The 23,835-nt window shown below is 39.5% G+C and overlaps 1 protein-coding gene across 4 annotated transcripts in view; it reads right to left on the minus strand.

Annotated features, from left to right (window-relative positions):
* Positions 1-1,050: 1,050 nt before the first annotated feature.
* DCP1B (decapping mRNA 1B) overlaps positions 1,051-23,835 on the minus strand; it is a 55,674-nt gene continuing 32,889 nt past the window's right edge. For 2 of the 4 annotated variants that reach the window (XM_072873769.1, XM_072873783.1), the window contains exons 6-9: positions 19,515-19,643; positions 17,931-18,770; positions 11,192-11,440; positions 8,253-9,342 (exon numbers count right to left, since the gene is read on the minus strand). In XM_072873769.1, coding sequence (XP_072729870.1) covers positions 9,262-9,342; positions 11,192-11,440; positions 17,931-18,770; positions 19,515-19,643 — 1,299 coding nt within the window. In that variant the 3' untranslated portion in view covers positions 8,253-9,261. Of the gene's footprint in view, positions 1,191-8,252; positions 9,343-11,191; positions 11,441-17,930; positions 18,771-19,514; positions 19,644-23,835 lie in introns of those variants that run through there. The other 2 variants (XR_012044228.1, XM_072873792.1) reach the window with 2 other exon arrangements.

Raw genomic sequence — 23,835 nt, forward strand, 5'->3', positions numbered from 1 at the left:
TCATCAGGAAAGGAAGGAGCTCACTGCTTTCACATTCCTCCCAAAATGCTGGGGGGAGGCCAGCATGCTTTCAAATACTGCACGCTGCTGGTCATACCCAGGCTAAAATATAAAAAAGAAACCAAAAACCCCTAACACATCTAGTATGGAATAAGATGGAAGCAGAGGAGGCTGATGTAACTAAAAACTCCTTAGAACTGATTGCTTAGAGGGGCTAGGAAAGCTGACGGGCTAGAACAGCCGCAGAGCCCTTTTCCTGCTCTTTGGCAGAGGGGACACCGATTAGCTGGATTTAGTACGGTGCTGCACATGTTAACCAAGTAGAAAATTGTTATTAGCACTAGAAAATTGCAAGTTGTGCATATGGCAGTTCAGGGTCAATAAGGTGTAGAAACAAATGCAAATGACGTGCTTGAGAGCACACAGCGAGCTCAATCTCTGTACAGGGGCTCTATGTAGACGAAGTGAAAAGTTGCTGCGTTCAGGAGTCAAGATGTTTCATCATCCACAGCGGTTTTCGGCATTGCTGAGCAGCGCTATGCTGGGCCGTGGGCTTTCTCTGGAGCTTGAAGACTGGGGTGGCAAAGGACAGGGGCAGAAACAGATCTCGGTAGCTCAATAGTCCAACCTATTCTGGCAAACTCACGGTTTGGGGAAGTCACTAACACATGGGAGGTTTTTCCTTTTCCTCTCCCACTGAAAAAGGTCTTTTCTGAAATGCCAGTAGCAATTGCTCACTTCTGGACAGACCATCAAAAAACCATTAAGACTTCCATTAAGCTGATGCAGTCATCTGGCAGAAGAAAAACATTTCTAAGGAGGAAGCACAACAGCAGCTTTGTCAGCAGCACATCGCAAATCACATCAGAGACTCCAAGCAAAGAGGCGAGGGAAGAGCAGACGCTAATGGGACAGGAAGGATAATGGGAAACTTGCACTGACTGGCCTCTTCAGCGTGGTCTCTATTACACAGCTGGAGAGAGTACATTTTGGAGCGACAGGAATTTATTTTTTGATCAATACAGGAATTGCATATGAAAATACTGTCGCTGTTCCATTCATTCCTGCTGGCTTTGTTCATTCGTCTGGCCTATGACAGGCACAGGGCACACCAGGCTGTCACACGCCAACCTGTGGGATGCTGCAGAGGAAGGGAGAGGGGAAGGGATTCTTGCTGGGTCATATAGCACCTGCAAAGGGAAAAAATACAACATCAGAAACCCCGCATTTGTCAGGACTCATTTTTGGTCGCTAGGCTGCTGCTATTGCCTCTATCTGTTCCTTGCTTTTTCCATTTTTCCCCACCTACACAACATGCTGATCTCTTATGAAGCGCTGCATCTGGGGAACAGAGCAGTTTGGGCTGGACTGACGGATTTTTTCTGTTTGCCACAAACAAAAATGAAGTGATGGAGAAAGGAACAAAGCCCCAGTGAGGTGCAACTGAGCATCAGTCTCTGCCTTTGCCTCTTGACTTCTTCTGTGACGTCCATAAATCCATTATGGAACCACTCTTCATGTCCATTTTAAATGGAGATAATATTTCCTTCTCTCTCCTTTGCAAGGGTAATTTGTATAAAATGGACTTCCAGATACTTTGTATCTGTCTAGCTATTTGTGTAAAAGCACTTTCAGAGCAACGCTGAAGACACAGAAAATACATGTAAGAAATAGAAATCCTTTAAAATCATATAAGAGTTCTCATCCAAAGATGTTTAAGTGGATTATGAAATCACCACTATTGTCATCCTTCAAAAAAAGAGCAGATTGCTTTGGGTTAAATATTGACCAGACTATTTGTGTCCCTCCATTCTGTACCTGAACCTGCCCATCTTCCCCACCTCACCATCTGGATATTCAGACCTGCCCCCTCAGCACCAGTGTAATTAAACCTGTTGTTACGGTGTGACCAGAAAAGCCCCCAAATTTTCTCCTTCTGTCATCTCCTAAGCTGGTATTTTATCTCTGAAATCTTCCCACTTCATGAGTTGATTTCTTCAAGGTATGCACAGTAGCACTTGCAGAGTGCTCTGCTTTGCAAAGCTGGCTCTGGTTTGACTGCCTGCTGATGTCTCAGAAATGAGTGCTTATGGTCTTCGTCTTTGATCATCTGGCTGGTTCAATGCATTTGACACTGAGGAACGTTTGTCTGCTGGATTTAGCAGCCCCCCGCAGTCAGGGATTAGCTTAGTGTTTCTTCTGAACTTTACTGCTCTCTAAATTTCTGCTTTTATCCAAAGAAGTGAAAGTTTTCCTAAACAAAATCATATTTGTGCTTTTCCATCTCCCTGATTCCTCTTCCAGTTGCCACACCTTCACTTCTGTCCCTACAGGTGAGCTGAAAATCCCCAGCTTTCACTTCTGCTTGTAATTATTCACTATCCTTTTGTTTCTTACTGTACATAGCCAGCGTTTCTTCATACCTCTCAGTCAAGGAGTTAAGTGGAGATTCTTCATCTTCTTTATGTTTCTACTCATTCCTTCTACCCTTCCCTTGATGAAGCTTGTGTTTTACGATTCCTGCAAGGACTTTTCTCAAAGATAACAAAGCTTTCATTTGTTATAGGAGTCACCACCTTCATCTTTGGTGCTGTTGTGATTGTCCAGACATTCCTAGGTTGTGGCTCACGTTTTTGGTGAGATGTGATCTACTTGAAAGTAGTACGTGGTGACAGCTTGTGCTTGCACGGCAGACACGGGCAAACATCTCCCTGTGAGCAGCTGCTTTAGAGGAACTGGAGGTGGGGACTACAGGAATTGAGGCAGTGGTAGGAAAGAGGACACACATTACCTGGAAGTACTAGGTTTGGGCCTTCAGGTGTAGAAACAGGGGAAGGGAAAGGCATATAATGTAAGGTGAGACAGCAGGGACAAGCGGTTGATCCTGCTTGCAAACATAGCTCTAAAAGAGATGGGAATTATACCTCTCTTGCCAAACAGCAAGCATTAAGGATGGGATCCCTGAATCATGTTACGATACTACAGCCTGACAGATCATCTAATTCAAACTCTCGGCCACAGCTCGCCGCATCCATGGGAGACGCCAGGAGAGGCAGGACTTCCCTGATAAGAACCTGAGAGGGGAGCCTCAAGCATATAAAAAAAAACTTTCTTAGGTGAATGAGAAATGCAGGCACTTTTACTAAGTGGTAGGTCTGGGGCTACTGCTCTAAGTGGAAAGAAGGTGGCTGTTAGTGAGCCAGGCTGCGAAGCAGCAGTAAAAATGAAGGAAAACAGAGCTTTTGTTCCCAGCCCGAGCAGCCCTGCGCTGGGAGTGCTGCCAAGAGCCTGCATGCTCCTTTCCCCTCTCCCTCTAAACGTTTATTTACAGGCAAGCGCTGAAGAAAAATGCACAGGTGGGTAAGTTTTTGAAGTGACATAATAATAATAATGTCTCTCTATTTTAGTAGGTTTCAGAAGTAGATTTCAGGTATCGGGTGAAGAAATACAGTACCAGTGGCTGTACCCACAGCTATGCGGTGTAACAGAGATGCGCAGCAGCACGGTTCAAGGCGACGCGTAGCAGCTCTGCATTCAGCACATGGGCCTATGGAGCGGGCTGCCAGCACTTGGGCAAGAAAAGCGTTAATATTTATGTATGATCTAACCATGGGATTAGCACCCCTCTATGTACACGGTAGCAGCTGTAGGACTTTGCTATCATTTCCCATAGTGCCCTTACGGCTTGAAAGCAGGCTCCAATTGAAATCGTCTGTTCTATTCTATTCTACTCTCTTGCTGATAGTAAGATGCCATCCTTTCTATTTCTTGACTTTCGTTTAGTTACCACATGCCAGAGGGTTTTTTCTTCTGCCTGTATTGACTGGTGGTGTTCGTGCAGACACATTGTTCTGAACTCAGAGCTTACATTGATTTGTGGAATTTGTGTCCAAATATAGTAAAAAGGGCTTTTAATTAATATATGCCCCAAATGGTTTAAAAAATGTTTTTTTATTACATGTATGACTGAAGCTGCCACTCTCAAAAAATGTGTGGTGACTTCCTATTGTGTACACCAGACGTTTATTCTAAATTCTTTCTTTGGAAGTTTTAATGATGTTGCTTACCATTTAAAAGGAAGCAGCATGGAAATTACTTGCAACTATTCCTTTCCGTAACAGCTCTCTTTTTTCTTTCCATAACAGCTATAAAGTAAAGGTATTCATATACTGGAAACACTTTCTCCAAAAGCTATTCTTTAAAATGACCTAAAAATCTCTTTTTTTTCCCACCCCTTTATCTTTCCAGTGCTTATTTCCTGCTTGTTTCAGTAGTTTTCTCAGCTACACATACAAAAGCAATCTGGTTCCTGCATTTCACATTCACTTCCATGCTGGGCAGATTTATATCTGAACAGTCTGTTCAGGTTGGACGGTACAGTCTCCATTAAATTAAAAAAAAAAAAAAAAAGGAAGGGAAAATTCACCCAAACATCTGCTGTATTGTGAGGAAAGGTAGGGGCTGACTCTGATGTCAGTCACTACTGGTTCAGTACGAGATGGTGGTGGTGGGGAAGGTGTTTGCAAAGACTAACTTTAGCCCAGTCAATCTAATCGCCCAGGCTAAATTAGGTTTGTACTGAGACTTGCCCTCAAGAGGATCCTGTCTTTCCACTGGCTCTGCAGACAGCCTGAAGAGATTAGGCTCATGAACAGTAGTTACGCTTTGTGGAGGTATCTGCAAACACTTCCATGGATTTCCACCCAGAGCCAAGGTAGGGGATAACAACAAAATCATATTTTGATCTTTGTGGCATCTTACGAGTCTTAATGTCAGCGAAGAGGCAAAGATCACAGTTTCACAAAAGCTTCAAGTCAGTTTAAGGCAGTATTGCAGCTCAAGTCTCCTGCCTCACTTTCCTCTCCCCACATCCCACCCGCTTATCCCCATGGTTGCACACCCCTATCCATACACTGATAGAGGTGCCTGGGCTGCTGCCCACTGAACTCACCTAGGTTAAAACCAGCCTTGGCACGGAGAGAGTCTTAACCTGGACTAATTCTGCTGCAATACATTTTACCGTGAAGCCATCTTAATCAAAATAAAAAAGGAGAAAAATAAAGGAAAAAGAAAGGAAAGACTGGTGTGGGAGCAGGGATGAGCAGCTAGGAGTGGGTGGCTGGGACGGACTGCCTCTTCAGCAGCAGAGCCAGCTTAAAGTGTTTATAAAGCTACAGCCTTTGTTTCTTCAGTGTCTTGCAGAAACACATTTTCCTCCTCCTGTTTGTATATGCCAAGCTCCCTCCTCCTATCTTCCCAACTCAGCTGCGCACAGATTTACGTCTAGAGGCCAGAAAGAGCTTGTTAGAGATATCCGTAGCAGTTTGGAAAAGGCAAGGACTTGTAAGAGTCTCTTAAAAGTCCTTAGGATTAGCAGTAAAGTTTACTGTAGGTTAACTGAGGATTAATTTTTTAGTGTATTATTCATCTCCAGGACTAGAATTTTGCCTTTTTCTAGGTTTCAGGAATCCCTCTGGATAAAGCTGCTGTCTCATAACATTTTCTACATTAGAGCCTCAAATGCTTACTGAAAAATGTCTTTTAATTTTGCCTTCTCCTCAGCAAAGATCTCCAAGTTTGCTAAAATATTAAACTCTGATTTTAATATCCTAAAGGGACAAAGATATCTCGAATACTCACCACTTTTATGACTGAAATTCAAAGCTCAATACATTCTAAATAGGCTGTCAGAGGAGACGAAGCATCCTGCCTATTCAGCTGCATCCTGCTCCTGGATAATTTTATTTTGCTGTACAATTTTAATTATCCCTGTTGCAGCTACAACAAGGAGGAGTAAATAGAGGAGCAACAGACAGCTAATGAATAAAAACCAAATTAACAATTTGAATTTTCTGTGAGAAGGGCCTGAGGAAATATTTGGATGCCTTCACTATTACAGATTTCCATGATAAACACTGACAGAGACTATGCTTCAGTATTTCACTGACTTTCTACTCCTTGTCTTCTCACTGTAGTTTAATAGGTGTGGAATTTTATAAGGAAGTAGACAGTGGTTAAGTGGAAATACACTGAAACCTAGTATCAATTCAATGCTGAGACTGGGATTAATGCATAAAGCACTGCTGCAGCTTCTGGAATTCTTGCTAAGCTCCAGTTTACAAGGTATTTATTCTACTGAATGAAAAAAAAAGATGAAAGAACCCCAAACCAGCAGTATATTGAGGAATACACAGACAATAAAAAAATACTACCCATGCATACAGTGGAAACGTCTAAAGCGGAGTTAATGCGATCCTTACATACCTTCTGATATTCTGCTCGCTACCTTTTTTCCGTTTTCAGATAAAAAACCCCAAGCCCAAAGAAAGGCAATCCTAACTGCTGTGGCCTTTTCCTTTACAAAGGCCTTGCTAGCTTAAGAGCTCCCTAGTTCTAACAGTGTCTTAAAAAAACCAAAATAAAATAAAATAGGGGAACCTGAGTGTTCAGAACCACCCTAGTTCAGAGGTGATCTATCAAACCTGAAATAAACGTTTTGGTATCATGCATAGATTTGGCTGCATAAAGAGACAGTCCCAGCGGATAAAAAGGCTATTAAACAAAACACAATACCAAAAGGCAGTGATGAAGTTTTCAGTATTACGTGAGGACCCTCCAGCTTTTCCACAATACTGGAAGGCTCCAACTATGTTTCTGGAAAAAGTGTTTTTCTGAGACAGATAGTTCAGTTTGCAGTAGAAAGAAGAAAGGGGCACTGCACAGTTTTACACTCCAGTATGACTCCAAGCTCAGTCTCCAGTTCCCAAATGCCTCTGAAAAAGCGAATCCTGCCATCTGAAATGGAAACCTAGACAACAAGTTTGGTTTCATTTCTCAAGAGAATTCTCTCACTACTTTTCCCCTTCTGTTCATTGTCATAAAATTCAGAGTTTCTTTCTAAGCCTGTTCTATCTTCTTTCCTCTGTTGTTCTTGGTAAGCATGCAAGTCAACTAAAGCAGCACTCCCTTCTTTAGCAACTAACCTTCTTTTTTTCACTCCACAAAAAGCAGGTTTATGCCTCCTGAACAATACCAGAAATCCCTTATAGCATAATATAGTGAGAGAAATCCAACTCCGTCAGTGTTACTTGGTGTAGATGTAACCAGAAGAGAGGACAGTGAGAAGAAACCCTGAATTAGCTCTGTCCTTGTCTGCTTTGAGATAAGCCGCAGCTTGTCAAGCATAGCGCCAATACTACTGTTGTCATAAACATCAACAGTTAACAGATGTTTTAAAAAAAATATACCTTTAATTTTTGTAAATGATACGTTACTCTGAAAAGCAATAAATAAGGATGTTTTTTGAAGTTCTACTTGCCTTTTTTATAAATAAAAATATTTCCCCCATGACTAGAAAACCTATCACAAAAACAGCTTGAGATGCTTATGGATTATTTTTACCCACCAATTACAGAAGTTCTACATGTCAAATGAGGTCTTAACTATGTGTCCCCATCATCTTTAAATTGCACTCTCAAATAATCCAGCATCACAGACATCAATTATGCATGTATTTAGTCTCATACAAACTCTTTTGTGTAGATTCCAATTTCTTCCACACCAGTTCATTCAGAAATAATACCAATTAACTCAGTAGAATCCCATAAATTATAATAGCTACATAAATTATTATGGCTACAGGATTAGAATTAGAACTCGCTATCTTTAAAGTCTGCCCTTCCTGGTATCTGTGCAACATGTTATTTTCACTGAATCTGCAAGAATTGTAAGCAATTCGATAACAAAATGAACCAGTATACAACTTGCTCTCTACGAGCTACTTAGTGTAGGAAAAGTCTAGCAGTTTTGTAGGCAAGAGTCTCTTCGGGTTATTCACTTATGTATAAAGAAAGTAGCTCTTGACTATTTTTTTAAATATTGATATAGAGCCTTTCCCAAGGAATGTGAGCAAATCCCCCCACCCCTTGCCCCCTCAAATCACACTCTTACATTAGAGAAAGGCCAGATGTATGGGGGTAGGGGCAACTGTTTGAATCATTACAACTATACTAATTAAAACCTGTATCCTAATTTACACTGAAGAACTTTCACAGATGAGGCTACTGAGTTGTGCCTACATCAATGCCCATAGCAAAGAAGAGTGTATACTCATTTATGGATTACAGATTGGGTTCTCTGTGCCCACAGAAGAAATGCCTCCTCAGCAACAGCTTTGCATTCCTAAACAGTAGTAAACTGGCACTTTAGCAGCAGATGCTAATAAAAATATACATAAAATTTCTTTCAGCCATTTATTCTAATTGATTTAAAACCTCATGTGTCTTCTGCCAAGTGTAAAACCATTTTAAAGTCATACAAATACAACTGACCCAACAATTCTAAATACATAGTCCATGGCACAATAAAATGAAATCAGCACATAGGAGGGATTATCCATTTTATTTTCTTTAGAAATGGATCAATGAAATCACTGTGCTCCAGGAACACACTAAAAAAAATTTAATAGGACTTTTACACCAGGTAGCCTTCCCCTTAACAAAGTTGTACATTGCTTATAATAATGCAGATTGGATCTGGAATAATACAAACATGAATCCAGTGCCACCCCAGAGCTATGCCGATAGCAAGTACATTCACAAACAAACCCTCCCCCCCAATTCTTCAAAACACCTGCAGAGTCCCTTTTCTACAGCTAGCTAAAAATATTCTTGTTAAAATAGAAAAAGATTTTTCTACAAAAATTTGGGGGAAAGTCGTGACATTTCATCTAAATTGCTTTGCAGACAACTAAGTACGACGATAGATCAATCTTCCCAAGACTTTCCCTTGTCAAGATTTCACCCGGATTTTCGCGTTCCTAAAAATAGTCCAACATTGCCACCATGTGGTCAGGGATGGGCACGTTCACCGTGACAGTTGCATATGACGTGTCTCAGAGAAAATCCATGACAAATACCTAGTCAATGAATAACCACACTGCAAGTAAAAAAGGAAACTGAATTCTGAGAACTGAGTCATTATGCAGGGAAACCAATTCTAAGTATGGACCAATATAAGAAAAATAATTTAAGATATTTTGTGATTAAGTCTTCAGTATTGTGACGCTCCCCTCCCTAAAGGCACAATCCGTTTCTGCTCACTTCTTTCTCAGTACAGCATGTACTTGCCAATAAGCAAAATCTACGTGTATGCAAAATGCCTAAGACCATTCATTTCTTTAAATGTAAACGTACGTGAAAAATGTGAAACCTTTTTCCTGGAGTTCAGGAAGCAATCAAAATTGAATTTTAAAATCATCTTTCACAGAGACTTTTTCATTGCCGCCTTTCTCACACTGAAGAGATATGCTTCATAAATAATATTTAAGAAGTTGTCATCATTCTGAAAAACAAAACAGGTAATTGTGAGTGCACAATAGGTGTTCTCAAGTAAAGAGATGAGAAGTTTTTTCCATTTCATGGATGAAATACTTTTCAACCTTATTCTATTTTAAAAAGTGAGCAATAGGAAGGCTATTTCCTTTACCAAAAATATGTATTATTTCCAAGCCTTGCTAATAGCCTTAGGAGAACTGGATGTGAATATAAACTTTATTGCAGCAAACATGACTGTATCTCTGTAAGAAGTAATGAGTACACAGAAAGCAGATTTTCCAAACTCACAGCGGATTTGAGTCCACTATTCTTGAATGGTATCACAGTGACGATACAGTCCTGTAATTTCTTCCCTCTGCCCTCCTTTACCTAGGGATTTCCTTAAGTAGTCTCCTCCAGTAGGTCAGTGATAATTCTAAGCATGTCTGAAGGAACAGTGAAACACCCTGGGTTTTGATCCTATACTAAATCCTACCTGGGCAAATCCTTGCATCTTGTTTAGCTCTTTTAGACTTAACGCTCCTAAACTGATGCTGCTCCCTTTGCTCTGATGCTTGTTTAACTTTTTCCTTCTGAAGATCATTTTGCAAGAACGGGTCAACCCACATGAAGAAAAAAATGCCCTAAGTAGCTCACATAAATTTATGAATATAATCAAAATCAAGATACTATTTGAGGAAAATCAGGAGCATTTGAGATTGTAGTTTTATATAATGGAAAGTAACAGGTAAGAAATTGGCAGTAATTTCCAGGTAGCTCTGTTAATCCTAACTACCACCAAGAACAGCAGGGTCAAATATACAAGTACAGGTTCACAGGGTAAAATCCAATTTTCCTTGACTAGTTTCCTTTTTACCTTCACATGGTTTTCCTACTATCCAGATACTCAAAGTATGTAAAGACAGGATAATGTGATATTTTTATTTTTTAAACCCAAACTAAAAATACAGGGAAAAATGAGAAAAGCTTCTGATTTGTTAAAGATACTATTTTCTTTCTGGGTCTACAATTTAAATTGCATTTTAAGTGAGTAACTTCAATGTTCCAATAACAACTTTTATTTTTATTCCAAAGCTATACAGGCACATAGTTTTGGCCTACAAATTGGACCCGTAAACCCGTGTCTCTTCCTTATGCTTGATAGCCAGGTCTTTAGTTACAAAACCTCTCCTCAACCTCTACTCTTCAGATATTCATCACATGGCAAGTTAAGGAAAAAAATATTCATAATCACTCACATCATCCCAGAGCAGTAAACAATCATCTCATACACAATGTTGTTAATGCTTTGTCACATTTAAACCTGAATAACTGCAGCAAGAGGAATCTTAGCGTTTGAACTAAATAATTACATTGAATAGACTGAACCAGTATATTTTCAGTTTATCTAACCCGTATTTTGAAGTTGCTTACACTTATCCTGCAATGTTAATTTCCCATCTGAATTCCTCTTACTGCTAACATGCATCTCTGAAGTATTTGGCAGCTAGGATAATCAACCATTATTAATCCTTAGCTAAAAATATAATAGATATCTCTCTGGCTCATAGGCCAACCTTATGAAGCTTTCAGTCATCTTTGTTCTTTTCCATCAAATTTATTATCTTTTCTGAACCCCAAACCAGATGCATGAATCAAAATGCATTTAAGCCAGCAGTGTGCAAGGAGACGCTATCACTTCCGTGCTCTATGCCATAGTGCTCCGTTAACATGAAGCCGTAAGTAGCACAACTTCCATCATATATTCTAATTACTCATTTAGCCTCTAGACAGATGGATGCAACCAATTATAAGGTACTTATATCAAAATGGGAATCAGAATTTTAAGCAAAGTAGGAGAATTCTTGGTGCTTTACCTGGATCAGGTGTAGAAGTGTTTCCTGCAGCTGCATCTTCGTCATTGAGCTGCTGTTGACCACAGATGGCTCTGGGGTTTGCAGTGGCAGGAGAAGGCTAGCTGAGCTAGCAGCAGGTTCTTGGTTTGCTGCTGTTAACCGCCCACTTTCATTTGCTTTTGGTGGAGCAGGTGTGGACTGAGTGAACACCATTGGGGACATCAACAAGGTAGGAGTCACAGTGGCAGGAATGCGTTGAGGTGAGATTACCTGTCCATATAAAAATAAAGTCATCAATTAAACCTATCTACTTAGTTCTGTGGGAATAAAGATGATGAAAACTGCAGACTGATTGGCAACAGGTACAGAGGCTGCTGGAGATTGATACAGTTACGTGAAACTCCTGTTCACAACCACCTATATGATCAATTTCCCGATTAAAAGGTCTTCCATCCAACTTGAGATTGCAGCAATGGATTCAAGTCTTTAGACCTTGCAAGACCCAGCAAGTGATTAAGTCTATCTAATAGGCAAATGACCTTAGGACAAGAGCATTTTATTACAGAAATCAGACTACTATTAAATATCAGCACTCTTAGCAAATGCAGCTGTAAAGCTTCTACATAGGGACAGTAAGTCATTAAGTTTAGTCTTTGAGAATATACTTACATACAAATATCACTATTAAAGACTAATCTTGGTACCTAATACTAGAAAGTATTTTCCAATTATAACTTTCAAAATACTTTATAAATATATATGTATATATTTTTTTCTTCTCATTTTACTTAAGAAGAGGGGAAAGAAAACAGATTAGTGATTTATCTAAAGAGCCACAGTGAGCTGGTGGCACTGTCAGAAACAGAACCGACTCCTAACCAACACTCAGGTGACAAAATCAAAAAGGCCCTCAAAGAGAAGGAAAACCTCGATGCTGCAGTAGTTCTGCAAGTTCTTTCAGTATCATATCCATGCCAACCTGCAAAGATAGGTGTCTAAGAATTTTTGCTTCTAAATTTCGCAATGCATCTTGGAACTGTAAAACACACAGGATTAGCAAATACTAACAGATATAACATAAAACATAATGGAAAGTTTATTCACTCAGTTTGCAGATATTAGAGCTCTCTCCAGGTAATTCTAGTAATAAATCTTAATAAGCTACCTCCTCGTATTCAAGTATCCAATCTTTTTTTCAAAGCATGGAACATAAAAAGGAATTGATACGAGCTCACCAAAGCTCCTCTCTTTTGGATTGGAGCATGGTTTATTGCTCCTGTATGAAGGTGAAACCACTTCACTCTGTGTCCTGGGTTACATTTCAATTTTGAAGAAAAATTAAAATTAGGAAAATAAAACTGAGGTTTATCTCCTAGGTAGGAAAACAACGTAGTTTTAATATTAAAGAACATTCATATTTTTGTAGCTTGTCTTACTCCTCATTATGATTGTTCTACCCAAGACATTTCTGAACAATGTTAGTTAGACTACAATACAAAGAGAAACAGAAAGAAACGAGGAGGACTGAGATCTCATGCTGTTTTACACAAAATTTAAGGAAGCAGAAAGACTAGGGGTCAGGAAAGACTCATGGATATTAGAAAGCAGGCAATATGCACCTAATACAAAAATCTCCCAGTTCATGTTTTAGGTAAATATTGTTTCTGTTTCTCAAATATAGAGTACTACTTAAAAACGAAACTCTTGACCTACAGCTTTTTTCCTACCCCATGACATGTAATCATAACAGCAATCATCAGGTCTGTGTTACAAGCTCCTGAATGAGTTAAGGTATTCCTAACTCATTGTAGGTTTGCTTCAAACAGTAAGGTAATGCATGTGTTTGCGCACCTATGCTTGAAAACCAGTGTTCATTTTAGAAGAAAACCAATATAAGTCCAAAGTGACACCCCTCTGTGGAGCGAGGCCTTCAGACTGTGCACAGATGTTCTCCTGTAATTGAGAAGATTGTTCTCCTGCCTGTGGAAGATTGACTACCTCCAGACACTTATCACAACGCTTCTGCTCTACTCATCCATGCAGCTGAAGTAACTTCTCTTTAATTTACCTCAAGCAAAATTGGCAGGGTTTTCTTAAACCAGATGATTTTTCCTAATGTGATTTAAACAATGCATATGCAAACTGCTCTTCAAGGGCAGGAACCTCCAGCAAAGGCATGGTGGTGAGCAGCTGGAGGAGATAGTCTGTCATAGGTTCAGCTATATTAGTGGGACAGTTTATGTCAAAGACCTAGATGACACGTCCTTCGAAATCAAAAGACATTTCTCTCTAGAGTCCAAGGCAAATAAACAAAACCTGAGACAAACTGTTCTCTTAATAATATACAGTTACTACTGTCAAACATGTATAATGTTGTGGTTTAAAAGACATATGAAAAATTATTTGTTTTCCCTGGATAGAAATAGCTTTTTGGTAGGACTTGCCAAGCATATGGAAGCTATATGGAATAAGCAATATTGCCATCTACTGGTGACACAGCTAATATCTACAGGTTACTACAAAAAATATTTGTGTCAGAAGAATAGAAAATATATGTATTGTTTTTTCAGTGCATAGCATTTGTTTCTGTATGCAAACGTTAAAATGTATTTTTTGCTAACAGTTCGTGCTCAAAGCTTCGGCCATTTAACAAACTTTTACATAAACAACATGTTTTTTTTAAAAACATAAAGGCGAATTTTCATTTTAGATTTAGTTCAGATCACCTTCAGTCACTGGGACAACTGACACCCACCAGAAAGTGTGACGCTGATCTTGGCATTACTAGTGCAATTCCTATAGCACCATACTTTTGCTGAAAGCACTGAAAATGCTCTGTAGGGACATAATAGCCTTTGGGACAATCTTTTAGCTTTGAGTAATTTCTCACAAGACATAACAGCCCTTCCAAAATGCTGTTGATCAACTTCTTTCCCACAGAATCTAATCTGAGTTGCTCCTTCATGCAGCCTCTACTGAATTATCTCCAGGTTTATCAGGTCACTTAAATCTCCAAGTTACTAATAACAGAGTAGGAGTCTACTGTCAGTTGTGCAACCATGAAGTAAGAACACTGAAAAATGTGCAAAATAATCATTGCAGCATATAGTATTCCTTCTCTGAAGCACAAATGCTCACTAAGATATGCTTGATATTCTGTGTGGCTGCTGGCAGCTAGATGACATGATAGCTGGCAAATTCACATAACACCGTGAACTAAGGAATGCATTGGAACTCCTGTAATGCAAACTGACACCCTCTGTTGCCTCCTACATGCGCAGAATCCCACGTGCATCAAGTGCTCCTCTGGAACATCAGCACCTGGTGGGTGCTGTGGGCCTCTAACTGTTTTTAGTGGCACTACTTAAAACTGAAAACATTTAATCTAAGAATGGTTCAGGAACTTTAAAGACAGTTACTATTAAAATAAAGCTGGCTACTGTGCTAACATTGCTTTGTCTTTCAAATTTAATTCATAATTTTTAAATTGATATTTAACTACAGAATCTTAAATTACTTTTCAAAACAAGTTTAATGTACCTATTGCATTCCTCCTGTGCATGTTTACAATCTCATGCTGAAACTGCAGTCAGGACAATTGACAATGGTGCAATGCTCACACCAAAGATACTAGGTACCATGCACATATTCAGAAGATGTAGCACAATGTACAAAATACATTATTGATGGAAAATGCTCCAAGAAATGAGAAGAATGAGCTGCAAGATAAGTGGCCTTCTGAAGAAAAGATAAATTTGTGTCAAGGTTACCGTAAGCACTTTTAAAACCATAATTCTGATTAACATAAACACTTAAGCATGCATGTATCTATAATCAGGATAACTCATGCCTAACACTAAGCATATGCTTAAAAGGCCACTGCAGATTAATGCTTTTTTATTGCATCTTAAGCACATGTTACTGTCCGCATAAGGAATACTTCACAGAATAGGGCTGGCACCAGACCAGACTGAATGCTTCTGAGTATTATTCTTCATCTTTTGCTTTTTTCCTTCTTAATTTTTTTTTTTTTTTTGGTAACTGGTCTCTTCCTTTCCATGTGGGAGATCACAGTTCTTACACCATATGGAGATGCAGCAGAAGCCAATTTAAACTTGGACTTGTAATGTGTCAATTGTGGAAAAGACTATTGCTTTCATTTTCCTCAGTGCTGCTGATGGATCCAGTGTGTTCCTTTAATATGATTTTTCCAACAACAGACACTGTCCAGATACCTTTCTATTCCTGTCAGACTTTTTAGAATTTGCTTTTTCTGTCTGCTGAATTTTAGTAAGAGGCAATACCAAAAGATAAATAATTACAGAGAACAAACCTTTTGCTGCATTTGTTGTCAGAATCTGCTTTGATCAATTTTGCATGAGCATGTGCAGATATATTTGTGCCAATTCAATTTCACTCAAATGTCTGTCTGCAGGCATGACAGCACTTAAAGCCTTAGGTCTACAGTAAGGATGATTTTATAAAAAGATTAATGTTGCTTTAAAAAGTTGTTTCAAATTTTTATCTTCCAATATTTTTCAAAAGTAGGAATATTTCATGCAGCTAATTCATGGCATTCTACAGGAATACAGACTCGTTCCTTCATTTTTAGCCCCCTCTCTCCCCCTTTTTTTGGCAATATGCTGCATATAAAAGAGGCTATTCCTTCCAGATTGCAGAGCTTTAGGTGTCCTAAACAATAATTAGTCTTACTTTCATCATCATTTTTATTCTATGTATTAAGTCTCATAAACAATACTAAGTGTGTTGGAAGAACTGCATCTAATATGGTTTTGATAGCAGCTGTGGCTGTGTCAGTCCATAAAGCCACTCCTAGGCAGTCTCAATATACTTGGTCTGCTCACAGCCATGCAAAGTGAGACTGAGTCTTCTTAGTTGCCCTTTTTTTTTTTTTAAGGCAAACTTGCAGCAATAATCACAGTGAATGACACTTGTTCCAGTGAAGATTTTTCTCTTCTCTCAAGCTGTTGTTCTACTTGTACTCAAGCATAAAATTATTGAAATTGCATTATGTCAGACCTCAGTTAATTCCCTTTCCCTTTTGCAACTAATGTTGGCATCATTTTCTTTTTCAAATATACACAAAGTCATTAGCCATATCAGCATCAATACGGATTTTTCAGTTGAAAATATATCAGCATATTTGCCATTTTTTCTTTATGCATACTGGCTTATAATGTATAGCCTGGCACTTGCCTCATTTCACTTTTACCTTCAAAGTAGGAATGTCTTATGTCTCCATGCTATCAGTACATTTACCAATGAATCAGACAATTTCTTTCATTTATAGCAGGCAAGTTCCATTCCCAGTGAAAACAGAAGTAAATTGTTGTGACTCTGGATCCTCTCTTTATTCATTAGTACTCCACTGGAAAGTCAGATTACCATCTGTAAGCAGCTGATCCTGAACAATTTTAATGACTAATCTCCCCAAAACTCTTTCACACAGATTCAATGTCATGCTGCTTTAATTAAAAGAATAAAAATAATGATGGCTATTTGCTATATCAAATTCATCTTCCTCTGACCTCTCTCACAGAATTAGAAATCTTGACCTGTCACAGTGTTAGTGACAGATGTGGCCCTTAATTGTTAAATGACTGTTTCAGCCTCTTCACATGTAGGATAATGTGAGCATTCTTGGAGCATGCTGAAGTATTCTGCAGTCTTTCATTCAGCTTTTTAAGAAGCTGCAATAGAAAAGCAACTTTTGAACTTTACACTGAAAAGGTGAACGCTTTATCATTTGGATAAGTAACTTCTGAACTCCAGTAAAATAAAAGTCAGAGTCCAGTACAACACAAGTCTTGTGGACAGTCTGTCCACAATAAAATAAGTTAAAAGGGGCTTAAATGCTCGCTCATCCCCAAACAGGACATTTAAAGACATTCAAGTGTAGAAGATCCTACAGAGAATGAAGTTGTTAACAAAGACAGTAGTTGTCCAGGATGGGACATTTTGTAATTGCATTGCATTTTGTAATTGCACATGATACTTTTCTAAAGAACAGAAAAATGCACTCGTGAGAGACACACATTCTCTTAACATCTTAATTTAAGACACCAATCCAACTTTTAGGGTCACAATCACCATAATTAAGGGGTTTGCGTTTTTTGAAGGCATTCAGGCACAATGCCTTTTTTTCAAAATAATACATAGCAAATAAAAAAAATAGCTAATGAATAGCTAGACGTAGCAGTTACGGTACAAGATAAGTAATTCAGCAATATACAAATACTTCAAAAAACTGCTGTTAGAAAATAAGTGACCTTTCAATCACCTTTAGGACTTTTAGCAACTGGCATACAAAGGAATGCAAACCTGCACACAGAAAGCTAGGACTAATTTTGTAAGAAAAAATAATTATTAAACCCAAAATATTATACTTAATAACCAGCAATTACACACAACAGCCTGAGACCAAGTATGGCAACTGAAAACTAGGTGACTTTTCAGAGTGCCTCTAGAAAAACCCAAGACTGCAGTGGTTTTGGTCATTATTGAGGTGCAAGAGATGTAGTCTTCAGTATTTACAATATCACAGCTTGGTAAATCATAACTTACTTGACGTTGTTAAATTATCAACTGCAAAATGAATGATGTGCAACACATAGTAAGATACTAACAAGAATATACTGGCCAAAACAAACCAAAGCCTAACCTTACAAAACTCCAAGTTCAAAAGATTGCTAGATATTTATTAATTTATTTATTTTAAATTCTGAAGTTGCCCATTTACCTGAAAGAGAGAGCTCTGTTTTTCTGTACCCGGTGCCTTTTCTATCCAGGAATCCAGTGGTTTCAGTGTATTGGTATTCTGAGTAACAACAGGAAACTTAGCTGCCAAGGTTGGTCTGCTGGATACATGCAACTGTTGTTCTTGTTGCACTATCTGGAGTTTTTTCAATAACTCTTGAGGTGAGATGACCCCAGAATTAGCTGCTTGATTGCCAGAGAGAGAAAGTGGCTGTCTGGGAAGTTTGGATTGTTCTTTACCAAGTGTCTGAGACTCTAAAGTCTGGCCTGGTAGGGAACCATTGAAATATACCAAAGGTGGCTGGCTCATATTGTTTACTGGTGCTGCTGGTGCTCCAACAGCAGCAGGAGTCCTGCTGAACACAGAAGCTGTCGAGCTCACAGATCCTGTTGCACTGGGGTCCATTTTAGCGACTGACCCTGACTGACCCTGTAATTTCTGTAATAAGCTCTGAGTGCCAGCAGTATCCTGAACTACATGAGATGTTGCAATACCATGAGAAGTCACAGGTTGGAAGAGTCCTGTGAAAGTCTCACCCACAGGGTGGATATTGCCATTTTCACAGAGTCGATTCTCAGGAAACTCAGCAAGTGGATGAAGGTCTGTCCCACGCACCATAAGCTTCTGAATGGCGGGGCAAAGCTGTTTCTCTGCAGAGGGCGAATGTCTGCTGGGTTCTTCGTAGGACAGTGAGCGCACCACACCCTGCCTAACAGGAAGATTTTCTTGATGCTGTTTATTAAGTGGTTCTGAGACATCTGGCTTTTCTTGTTTTCCAAACAGTGCTGTCAAAGACAAGTGCTGTGGTTCAGGATCCACATTCTGTAAGGGGACAAAGGAAAAAAGTAAACATAGTGCTCTCATGCATAAGTTACATTAAGTGGTGACAATATTTAGCCAGCAGTATTCAAGGAAAAGCTGAGAAAACTGCTATGCTCTTTTCTCCCAAGAGAATTTTTAACAGTTTTCTCACATAGGAAGGGCAAGACGACAGTTGTCAAGCTGCTAATGTGGGAGAAAACCAGTGAATCGGAGAGATAGCAGTGGCTTCACTTTAAATACCATGAAAGAGCACCTTCCCTTTCAGCCATCAGTACAATATTAGGAAGAGACAGAAATCTCCACTTGTGAGAAGTAGATGCACTTCTTGTGCATCTCCCCGTCATGGCTGAATTCAGTTTTTAGGATTTTGCAGTGTGATTTAGCTTGAAGATATATCAAGAGACTTTTCTTTATTTAGATTAACTGAATTCACCTAAAGAAAAAGAACAGTAAAAATGTGGTCCAGCAATTGACTAGACCAGCTTGCGATCAAAGGAGCACCTGAAAATTGAAAGACTAGTATTTCTTCATTACATGAGGATAGTATGCCTGTAATTTACATGCTTCCACATCATATGGTGGGGGTTGGGGGCTTTTTACAAAACAGATTAGTTTTTCATTAAAAGAATTCCTTACAGTGGTTCCACCTCAAATTCTTGCACTGACCTTCTGACTCAAATAAATATTACTATACGGCTACTCGATTACAGCAGCACTAGGTAGAAAATACACAAAACATTTTACCTTGCTTTGCTGAGATATTCGTTGATGCTGATTTTCACTAGGCTTCACTGGAATTGGTTTGATTAGGTTGGGGTTGTTATAGATTGCAGAGGAACTGGTTATTTGTTTTGGCTCTGAGCAGGTCTTACACTGCAACAGAAAAGAAGTATTTTTTAGTAAGTGGGACAATATCTTCTCCCATAGTTCTCCACTATAGTAAAATCCAGACATAGCCAAGAACTCAATAACCAAAAATATTAGATGCAGCAGTGATTATGAAATGTTATGCTATTGAAAGAACTATAACAACTGCAACCTAATTTTCTAAAACCCACAAAGCATATGTAAAAATAAACACTTGATTCCAAGATTCCCTGAGTATGAAGCTTCCCTCTAATTTAAATCTCAGTTCTCCTTCTTACTTTCTGCTTTTCCAGCACTTAAAAAAAGCGCACCTTAGAAACCAAGCAACAGACATGCTTTTCCTGCATCAGTAGGCAGCTAGAAGTAGTTTAGATACATGAAGGATTAATGTGCGCATAAAGAACACTTAAAATGCTTTTTGTTAAAAACTGGAATTATAACTCAAACTCTTTTACATAAATATTCCACATTGTGGAAACTTGGAGGATGCATATACCCACACAGAAAAATAATTAAAGATTTAATCAATTTCTAGAATCAGTATGTTTTCTTATTACGTATGACAGGATTAATAACAATATTTATAAAAAGATGGGCAGAGACAGATGACAAAGTGATCAGGGACATGGAATGACTGACATATGAAGAGAGAAGGGCATGACTGAATTCAGAAAAAATGCACAGAAAATGCTGCATGAAAGAGAAATAATAAATGGAATAGAAAAAAGTGCATAAGATGGTCTTATTCACATTGTACAAAAAATAAGAACATAGTCAATGAAACTAAAAAAGCATTGAGTATACAAGGAATGCTATTGTCAATAGAAAAGAAAACAGTATATTGGAAGTCATTATCACTTAATACAACTGAAACCAAGAAACTGGAAATATTTTTTTAAAAGAATTATCTATCAAAAAGTTAATCCTATCTAACAAGAATATTCATAGTTAATTACCTGAATTTGATGGGCTCTAAATTTTATGCTGCAGGACTAATGGTTGGGTAAGGAATGATCAGGTTTGGTTTCTCATTGTTTCCTCCAAAGAGCCCAGTCTTGTGCATTACTAGGGACAGAACTCTGGACTGGACATACTGCCATATGGAACACAGCAAAGCCACTGCTGTGCTATTATGAAAATGTCAGTGTCCTTTCCAGAACTTTCCAAGACAAACTCCTTAGGATGCAAATGTGTTAGGTGAGAAAATAAACCCCACTCTCAAATATACAAAATTGATCATTTAATCCATTTCTGACACCTACCACAACAGTAAACAAAGACACACTGGTTCCAGGGCTGCTCGGTAAAACAGAACTTGAGTTCTCGAGGGGACTCAAGGGGCTCTAGGAGGGACTCAATGCCTTCCTTGCAACATTTGTCCTCAGGAATCCCAGGCCCCTGTGGCTGGTGGGAAGGTCTGGAGTGATGAAGACTTACCCTTAGTGGGGGAGAATCAGGTTAGGTAGCAAGTAAGCAAAATGGACATACACAAGTCCATGGGACCAGACAGGATGCACTCATAAGAGCTGAGAGCTGTCTCTCTCATTGTGAAACCTCTCTTTATTTTTGAAAGGCAAAGGCAACTGGGGAAGGCTCCCAAGGACTGATAAACAAATATCAATACTATCTTCAAGAAGGGCAAGAAGGAGGGTCTGGGGAACTTCAGGCCGGTTTGCGTCATCTTGATCCCTGCGAAGGTGATGAAACAAATGGCTTCCTACTGGAAGCCATTTCTAAACATATTAAGGACAAGAAAGTGATTTGGAGTAGCCAGCATGGATTTACAAAGGGGAGATCATGCTTGGTCAACTCAATAGCCTTTTACAGTGAGATGACTGGCTCAGTGGATGATGGGAGAGCAGTGGATATTGTCTACCTTGACTTTTGCAAAGCTTTTGATACTGTCTCCCATAACATCCTCAAAGACAAACTGATGAAATGAAGACTAGGTAAGTGGACAGTGAGGCAGATAGAAAACTGTCTGATCTGCCAGACTCAAAATATTGTTGGCATGAAGTCCAACTGGAGACCAGTCACTAGTGGTGTACCCCAGGGTCTGACACTGGGGTCAATACTGTTTAACATCTTAATTATGTTTATAATACTGTTTTGTAAACATAATGACAATACTTCATTATGTCTACAATACTGTTTAACATCTTCATTTCCCTGCGGAAAAGGACTTGGGGGTACAGATGGACGAAAAGCTGGACATGAGCCGACAATGTGCACTCGCAGCCCAGAAGGCCAACCGTATCCTGGGCTGCATCAAAAGAAGCGTGGCCGGCAGGTCGAGGGAGGTGATTCTGCCCCTCTACTCTGCTCTGGTGAGACCTCACCTGGTGTACTGCGTCCAGCTCTGGAGCCCGCAGCACAAGAAGGACATGAAGCTGTTGGAGCGAGGCCAGAGGAGGGCCACGAAAATGATCTGAGGGCTGGAGCACCTCTCCTATGAGGACAGGCTGAGAGAGTTGGGGTTGTTCAGCCTGGAGAAGAGAAGGCTGCAGGGAGACCTTATAGCAGCCTTCCAGTACTTAAAGGGGGCCTATAGGAAAGACTGGGACAGACTTTTTAGCAAGGCCTGTTGTGACAGGACAAGGAGCAATGGTTTTAAACTAAGGGAGGGCAGATTTAGACTGGATTTAAGAAAGAATTTTTTTACAGTGAAGGTGGTGACACACTGGAACAGGCTGCCCACAGAAGCAGTGGAGGCCCCATCCCTTGAAACATTCAAGGTCAGCTTGGATGGGGCTCTGAGCAACCTGATCTAGTTAAAGATGTCCCTTCTCTTGCAGGGGGGTTGGACTAGATGACCTGTAAAGGTCCCTTCCAATCCAAAGCATTCTATGATTCTACAATTAATGACCTGAATGATAGGGCAGAGCAGGCTTGCAGACTATATAAAACAGGGATGTGTAGTTAGTAGACCAGGTGGTTGTGCTGCCATTCAGAGGGACCTTGACAGGCTAGAGAAATGGGACGACAAGAACATGAAGTTCAATAAAGGGAAACTGAGGAAGAATAACCCCATGCAGTACAGGTTGGTGCTGACTGACTGAAAAGCAGCTTTGCAGAAGTGGACCTGGGTGGACAAGAAGTTGAATACAAATCAGCAACATGCCCTTGCGACAAAAGAAGGGCAACAACATCCCACATTGCATTAGGCAGAGCACTGCCAGCTGATCAAGGGAGGTTCACCTCTACTGAGCACTGGTGAGACCGCTGGTTAGACCCCTCTACTGAGCACTGCAGTGCTACGTCCAGTTCTGGGCTTCCCAGCACAAGAAAGACACAGACACACATAAGTGAGTTCATTGAAAGTCTATGAAGTTGATTTAGGCACCTGTCAAGCAAGGAGAGGCTTAGTTTCCAGAAGAGAAGGGTCAGGATATAATATCAATGTGTATCAATAGCTGATGGGAGGAAGCAAAGACAACCAAGCCAGACTCTTCTCAGTGGTACCCAGTGAAGACAAGAGGCAAAAGGCAAAAAATAGAATATACAAAATCTTGTTTAAACTTAAGAAAAAAACTTTTTTACTTTAAGGATGTTTGAATACTGTAACAGGTAGCCTAGAGAGGTTGTGGAGTCTCCACCCATGGAGATATTTAAAACCTGACTTAACATGGCCCTGAGCAACCCACTTCAGCTGATACTACTGTAAACAGGGAGGGTGGACTAGACTATCTCCAGAGGTCCCTTCCAATCTCAATGACTTTGTAAATCTCTGTGGAAAAAATAATCTTGTGAGTGTTTGGACAGTCAAGGACTTCTGCAATGAATTTCTGAACACACGATCTTGCAAAGTAGAAGTGTAGTTCCACTCATGTACCTGTCTTTCTTCTACTGTATGACAATTTTTGGTTCAAATGTTGCTCTTAGAAATACCTTTAAAGCATGCACAGACAATCATGCCATAGGGTGGTTAGCTATTTGGTTTGAAGAAAGAACAAGCACCTGTCTCTTCTTTCCTGCTATACCCCTACTGCATAAAGTGAGAAACTTCCTCAAGCACTAGGTTAAAAAAAACTTGAAGAACAAAGGACTGACTTTGGCAATAATGCAGAGCTTCACAGCAAAACTGAATTTCAGTTAAATATAAAACCACGTAGCAAGCGCCCCATGGCTAATCTGAGCAGGCCACATTCAACATGTAAATATATTTAAACTCAGCTACATTTTTTGCCCTCTCTGGGGA

The sequence above is a fragment of the Ciconia boyciana genome, chromosome 1, assembly GCF_034638445.1.
Source record: "Ciconia boyciana chromosome 1, ASM3463844v1, whole genome shotgun sequence".
In the NCBI taxonomy this organism is placed as follows: domain Eukaryota; kingdom Metazoa; phylum Chordata; class Aves; order Ciconiiformes; family Ciconiidae; genus Ciconia; species Ciconia boyciana.